The sequence below is a fragment of the Lathyrus oleraceus genome, chromosome 4, assembly GCF_024323335.1.
Source record: "Lathyrus oleraceus cultivar Zhongwan6 chromosome 4, CAAS_Psat_ZW6_1.0, whole genome shotgun sequence".
Classification (NCBI taxonomy): Eukaryota; Viridiplantae; Streptophyta; class Magnoliopsida; order Fabales; family Fabaceae; genus Lathyrus; species Lathyrus oleraceus.
In genome coordinates this window covers 44,232,842-44,239,859 of record NC_066582.1, presented here as the reverse complement: position 1 = coordinate 44,239,859, position 7,018 = coordinate 44,232,842, and the positions used below count along the sequence as shown (strand labels likewise).

Here is a 7,018-nt window from a genome sequence, read left to right as displayed (position 1 = left end):
TTAACCCTGCTTTACCATAATTCTAAATCATTCGTTCCATAGAACCTTGTCACCTTAAATTTTGCACCATAATTAATCGCCATCTAATATCAATTGTTAGAATAACAACGAGTATAAAATATTAAAGAGAAACGAAAGTAAAAGACAATGAACATGATCCATTTTTGTTAACCCAATTCAGCCAATAATACCTACCTTTGCGATTATAAAACTGTTATAGATCCCTTGATTTATCTCTAATAATTAAGGATCAAATAACATCAAAGTGTCAAACTTAGTAACATAACACATCCGATAACTCTTTACGTCATATTCGTATAACAAAATCCACCGTTGAATTGAAAGTTACTATCATACAGATCATGTCTATAAAATTTAATATTAATCGGAAATCATTTGACATGTCAACGAGATACATAAAAACTTACGTCTTACAAAACTTCATGAAAATCGTTAGTTTTTATCATTCGCTTTTAACATTAGAAAAAAATTTAGCCAATTGGGATAGTTAGGATGTCATTCACTCTTTTAGGTTATATAATCAAACTTTCAAACACACATTAATTTATTCATTTGGAATAGACATCTAAATTGAAAACCAAAAAACAATCTGGATGATAATATAGTAAACTTGCAGCTCAAGAAATGTATAGACATAATTTCCAATTAATCTATTAAATTTATTGACCAATACAAAATAATTTGAACTATATATTAGTAAGAACTAGACATCTTGCATACACCAACCTATTACAGAAGCAACCAAATAAGTTTCACTTTCTAGCTGACAATTCAGTTCACGGCTAGTTTACTAACTTCTTTGAACTTGACTCTGATTCTTTCCGCTGTTTCATAAAGTTTTTGTTTTACTTGTTTCCATTTTATCTTATGTTGAAAATTTGACAAAGTTGACTCATGATTTGTACTCATGATTTGTTCTGATGTACTACCACTAGTACTTCTGTTTTTTCTTCTTTCTGAAATCTGAACATGATTGATGAAAACAACAGAAGCTATCATCTTCTTTGAAAACCAGTCACACACAGCACAACAAACCCGGAAAAAAGAAAATATTAGAGTTGGAAGAACACTATCTTGTGCTGCGTTACTAACTTGAATTTGGAATGCTTTTTCTGCAGTTGTTTTGAATTTACAGTCACCGGCAGAGGTGTTTGTCAGCTAAACAAGTCTTCGTCGAAGAAAATGGCAACAGATATCGTTTTGGAAGGAGATATTGCGAGTACTCAACCAGTTGAAGATCATGACAGCAAGAAAGATTCAGAAAAGAGCAAGGAAAAAGATGAAACAACCAACACAGTACCCTTGTACAAGCTTTTCTCATTTGCTGATCCTTTGGATCGTTTATTGATGTTTGCGGGGACTATCGGTGCTATTGGGAATGGAATCTCTATACCCTTGATGATTTTAATATTTGGAAATTTGATCAATGCATTTGGAGATTCCACAAGCTCAAAAGTTGTTGATGAAGTCTCCAAGGTATTTTTCTCAGAAATCGCGTGTAATCGGTGAAGCTTGTTTCTTCTGGTATACCTTTCATGGCATACTACAACTTTGAAGTTTGAAACAGACATTTAAGAACCGACTAACAATGACTTACTGTGATCAGGTGTCACTGAAATTCGTATACTTGGGAGCAGGCACCTTTGTTGCATCATTTTTGCGTAAGTACGTTAGTTCTTACAATCGAACGTATGATTCCGATGGATTATGATGACGAATAAACCCTTTTTGATGTGTACTAGAATTGACTTGCTGGATGATCACTGGTGAGAGACAGGCTGCAAGAATTAGAGGCTTATACCTTAAAACAATTCTGAGGCAAGATGTGAGCTTCTTTGATAAAGAAACTAATGCTGGAGAGGTTGTTGGAAGGATGTCAGGTGATACTGTTCTTATTAAAGATGCCATGGGAGAAAAGGTATCACTGAATATCAAACTATCTTATATCACTTGTTTTTTTCAACTATATACATTTCGAGTTTAAAATTTCAGGTGGGACAGTTCATACAGTTTGTGTCAACTTTCATAGGAGGTTTTGTCATAGCATTCACTAAGGGATGGCTTCTAACTGTTGTTATGCTATCTAGTATACCACTTCTTGTCTTGTCTGGTGCCATGACGGGTATGGTAATTGCAAAAGCATCATCGACTGGACAAGCAGCTTATTCTAAATCAGCAGGTGTAGTAGAGCAGACAATAGGTTCCATCCGAACTGTAAGCGTACACGGGCGATAAAATAACACTGAAATTTTGTTATTATAGATTATATAAGGGACTCCCATTTTTCGAATGCAGGTTGCATCATTCACTGGGGAGAAACAAGCTATAGCTAAGTATAATCAGTCCTTGATCAAGGCCTACAATACTTCAGTGCAAGAGGCACTAGCATCTGGTGTGGGATTTGGAGCACTCTTTTTTGTTTTTATCTGCAGTTATGCTTTGGCTGTATGGTTTGGTGGGAAATTGATAATCGAGAAAGGGTATACAGGAGGAGATGTTATGACTGTAATTTTTGCTGTATTAACTGGTTCAATGTAAGATTTCATATTTGTTTTGGTATTGAGAATTCGTAAGATATGAATGTTTTTGTTTCTCTCCTAACTATATTTATGTTTCCAACCTCAGGTGTCTTGGGCAGACGTCTCCAAGCTTAAGTGCTTTTGCGGCAGGACAAGCTGCAGCCTTTAAGATGTTTGAAACGATTAAAAGGACTCCGGAAATTGATGCCTACGACACTACCGGGCGAAAGCTTGATGAAGTTCGTGGAGATATAGAACTCAGGGAGGTTTGTTTTAGTTATCCTACAAGACCAGATGAACTGATATTCAATGGATTTTCTCTTTCATTACTCAGCGGAACTACTGCAGCTTTGGTAGGGCAAAGTGGGAGTGGGAAATCCACAGTTGTTAGTTTGATAGAGAGATTTTATGATCCACAAAGTGGTGAAATTCTTATTGATGGTGTCAACCTCAAAGAATTTCAACTAAAATGGATCAGACAGAAAATAGGCCTAGTCAGCCAGGAACCGGTTCTCTTCACTTGTAGCATTAAAGAGAATATTGCCTATGGCAAGGATGGTGCAACTGATGAAGAAATCAGAGCTGCAGCAGAACTTGCTAATGCTGCCAAATTTATTGATAAACTTCCTCAGGTGAATTCTCATATCTTCCTTCACTTGGCTGATTTATCTCTCTTTGCATAGTGTACAATAAAAAAGAGGAAATTTATCGACCGATCCTTCTACCTCGATAATTTTGTAAAATGATTGTTTTTGATCTTAGGGACTAGACACAATGGTTGGTGAGCATGGAACTCAGCTCTCGGGAGGTCAAAAGCAAAGAGTTGCAATTGCAAGAGCAATTTTGAAAGATCCAAGAATATTACTTCTCGATGAAGCTACAAGTGCCCTTGATGCTGAATCTGAGAGAATTGTACAAGAGGCCTTGGACAGAATAATGGTAAACCGAACGACTGTTATTGTAGCTCATCGCTTAAGTACCATAAAGAATGCTGATACCATTGCTGTTATTCATCAAGGAAAAATAGTTGAGAGAGGTAGATACTATTTAGTGACATCACTCTAATTTTTTCCATGACTCAAAATTCATATAAACATGAAGCCCAAATGCTAATCCTTTATAGCATTCTTATATTTTTCAATTGGTTAGGTTCTCATGTTGAGCTCATTAAAGATCCTAATGGAGCCTATAGCCAGCTTATTAGGCTGCAAGAAATGAAGGGATCAGAACAGATTCAAAATGATGCAAATGACACAAACAAGTCGAACAGTATTGTGCATTCTGGAAGATTATCAAGTCAAAGATCTTTTTCCTTAAGATCAATAAGCCAAGAGTCGCCTGGAAACAGCGATCGTCGCTCTTTCTCAACATCATATGTTGCGCCTACAACAGATGGCTTCTTAGAAAATGAAGATGGTGAACCTCAAGCTTCTCCTTCAAAAAAATCTTCACCCCCCGAAGTGCCACTATATCGCCTAGCATATTTTAACAAACCCGAGATTTCAGTCTTATTGATGGGAACTATAGCTGCAGTGCTCCATGGAGTTATAATGCCTGCTTTTGGGCTCTTACTTTCTAAAATGATTAGTATTTTCTACAAGCCAGCTGATGAACTTCGTCATGATTCAAAAATTTGGGCAATAGTGTTTGTAGCAGTTGCCGTGGCATCATTAGTCGTTATTCCATGTAGATTCTACTTTTTTGGTGTTGCTGGAGGTAAGTTGATCCAAAGGATCCGGAAAACGTGTTTTGAGAAAGTTGTTCACATGGAAGTAAGTTGGTTTGATGAGGCTGATCATTCAAGTGGAGCACTTGGAGCAAGGCTCTCTACTGATGCAGCATCAGTTAGAGCTCTTGTTGGGGATGCACTTGGTCTGCTGGTTCAAAATATTGCTACAGCAATAGCTGGCTTGGTTATTGCTTTTGGAGCGAGCTGGCAGCTCGCTTTCGTCGTCCTCGCTTTAGCGCCTCTATTAGGACTAAACGGATATGTGCAAATAAAGGTCTTGAAAGGATTCAGCGCAGATGCAAAGGTTTGTTAGTGACTTCTATCCACCAACGAATTAATATTGTGACCACTGACTGATATTGTTTTCAATGAACAGAAATTGTATGAGGAAGCAAGCCAAGTGGCAAATGATGCTGTAGGGAGTATAAGAACAGTTTCTTCTTTCTGTGCAGAAGAGAAAGTGATGGAACTATATCAGCAAAAATGTGACGGACCAATTAAGAAAGGCATACGACGAGGGATAATAAGTGGAATTGGTTTTGGGTTATCATTCTTCATGCTGTATGCAGTTTATGCATGCTGTTTTTACGCTGGAGCTCGACTTGTAGCGGATGGAAAATCCACATTCTCAGATGTTTTCCTTGTAAGATATGCACACTCCTTACATGTTCACCATTCTATCACTTTCACAATTATTTTCTAGCATTGATGTTTTTGTTTTCTGATTTGTAGGTCTTTTTTGCTCTCAGCATGGCAGCCATGGGAGTCTCACAATCTGGGACATTGGCTCCTGATTCATCTAATGCAAAAAGTGCAGTTGCTTCCATATTTGCTATTCTTGACCAGAAGTCACAAATAGACCCTAGTGATGAATCTGGAATGACGCTGGAAAATGTAAAGGGAGAAATTGAGTTTAAGCATGTCAGTTTCAAGTATCCTACTAGACCTGATGTTCAAATATTCACAGATCTTTGCTTGAACATTCATAGTGGCAAGGTAGTATTCTAGTTTCGCATCTTATCAGAGATCTTTGCTTGAAATAACAACTAACAGAATGATCTTATGATATAAAAAACAGACAGTTGCGCTGGTCGGAGAAAGTGGTAGTGGAAAATCAACCGTGATCTCATTACTACAAAGGTTTTACGACCCCGACTCAGGTCATATCACACTTGACGGAATAGAAATTCAAAGGATGCAAGTGAAATGGCTAAGACAACAAATGGGACTAGTAAGCCAAGAGCCTGTTCTTTTCAATGACACAGTTCGAGCCAATATTGCATACGGAAAAGGAGGAGACGCAACGGAAGCAGAAATCATAGCTGCTGCAGAATTGGCAAATGCTCACCAGTTCATCAGTAGTTTGCAAAAGGTAAATTTCATTCTGACCTTTCAAAGCAATCTCTCTTAAATGCTATACAATTGATGTTCTTGAGCATGATATTATATATTTATATATGCAGGGTTACGACACGATAGTAGGCGAGAGAGGAGTTCAGTTATCCGGGGGACAGAAGCAGCGCGTGGCAATTGCGAGAGCCATAGTGAAGAATCCAAAAATACTATTACTAGATGAAGCAACTAGTGCACTTGATGCTGAGTCAGAGAAGGTGGTTCAAGATGCACTTGACCGCGTTATGGTGGAGCGGACGACAATAATAGTTGCTCACAGGTTATCGACTATAAAAGGTGCAGATATAATAGCAGTAGTTAAGAATGGTGTGATAGCAGAGAAAGGAAGACATGAAACATTGCTACATAAGGGTGGTGACTATGCTTCTTTAGTAGCATTACACACACATAGAGGTGCTTCTTCATCTTAGATTATATCCACACCTTTGGCCTCAATGGTTGTTAAGAATCCATGAATTTATAGAGTGTGTGAATGAGGAAGTAGATACCAACTAAACTAGGTATATGGCAGTTAGGTTGGTTAGAAACTACAATAAGTATCTGAAAATAAGCTTGTGTTCTAGTGTTGTCTATGATACTTTGAGGTTTTTAGGATTGTTTGATTTAATTTTATGAAATGTTATTTACTTTTAAAAAATTAAAATGTTAAAAATTTGTTTCACTTTATGATTTTGTCCTTTTAAAATTTGACGTTATTAAAATGAGTTTAATATAGTCTTATCGTTATTCATTATTGTAAATACATATTTTACATCTTTATTGATAATCAAATGAAATAGACAAACCTAAATTAGAAATTGAGATATCTTAAAAATGCATAGTTACTTAATCTTATATAAACGGACGAAGAATCAAAAGGAAAAGTTTGTATTATGTGCTTTAAGGCGAGATATCTTCATGATATTTCTTTTTTTAAAACAAAAATAAGGACATGCATAATGGGCACCATAAAAGGGAGGAGCACTTAACTTGCCAAATTTAATGAGTTGACTATTGAGTATAACTTTTTTGTTAAATGTACTTTCTCTATGATATCAAAACAAAGATATTTTAGTGTTTATATGTATTTGATGGTATCCTTTGAGTCTCGATGTGCATCTTAGCATTAGAAAATATAAAAACATTTTGAAATGAGTTAGAAATGAGTTGGAAAATATTTCATGCATCAAAAACAAGTTTTACGGGAAAAACAGACTATATGTCGACACATACATGTTTCAAGTCGACACATAGAAGAAACTTTTTTTTTATGTCCACACATCAGTTTTTCAGGTCGGCACATATACTGCATTTTTAAAGCCTGTAGCTTCTATATGATATTTCGCCTCTACATGTC

At 36.4% G+C, this 7,018-nt stretch overlaps 1 protein-coding gene across 2 annotated transcripts; it reads left to right on the top strand.

The window, feature by feature from the left end:
• Nucleotides 1-750: 750 nt before the first annotated feature.
• On the top strand, nucleotides 751-6,343 carry LOC127138769 (ABC transporter B family member 11). 2 transcript variants are annotated; one of them, XM_051065287.1, is made up of 12 exons: nucleotides 751-1,497; nucleotides 1,628-1,682; nucleotides 1,764-1,939; nucleotides 2,014-2,235; nucleotides 2,317-2,555; nucleotides 2,647-3,172; nucleotides 3,303-3,576; nucleotides 3,690-4,573; nucleotides 4,646-4,912; nucleotides 5,002-5,265; nucleotides 5,348-5,641; nucleotides 5,733-6,343. In XM_051065287.1, the coding sequence occupies exons 1-12, from the start codon at nucleotides 1,204-1,206 to the stop codon at nucleotides 6,090-6,092; spliced, it is 3,855 nt and encodes a 1,284-aa protein (XP_050921244.1). In that variant the 5' UTR covers nucleotides 751-1,203; the 3' UTR covers nucleotides 6,093-6,343. The 2 variants fall into 2 exon arrangements, with proteins under 2 accessions (XP_050921244.1, XP_050921245.1); XM_051065288.1 differs by having other exon boundaries at nucleotides 1,429-1,545.
• The last annotated feature ends 675 nt before the right edge of the window (nucleotides 6,344-7,018 follow it).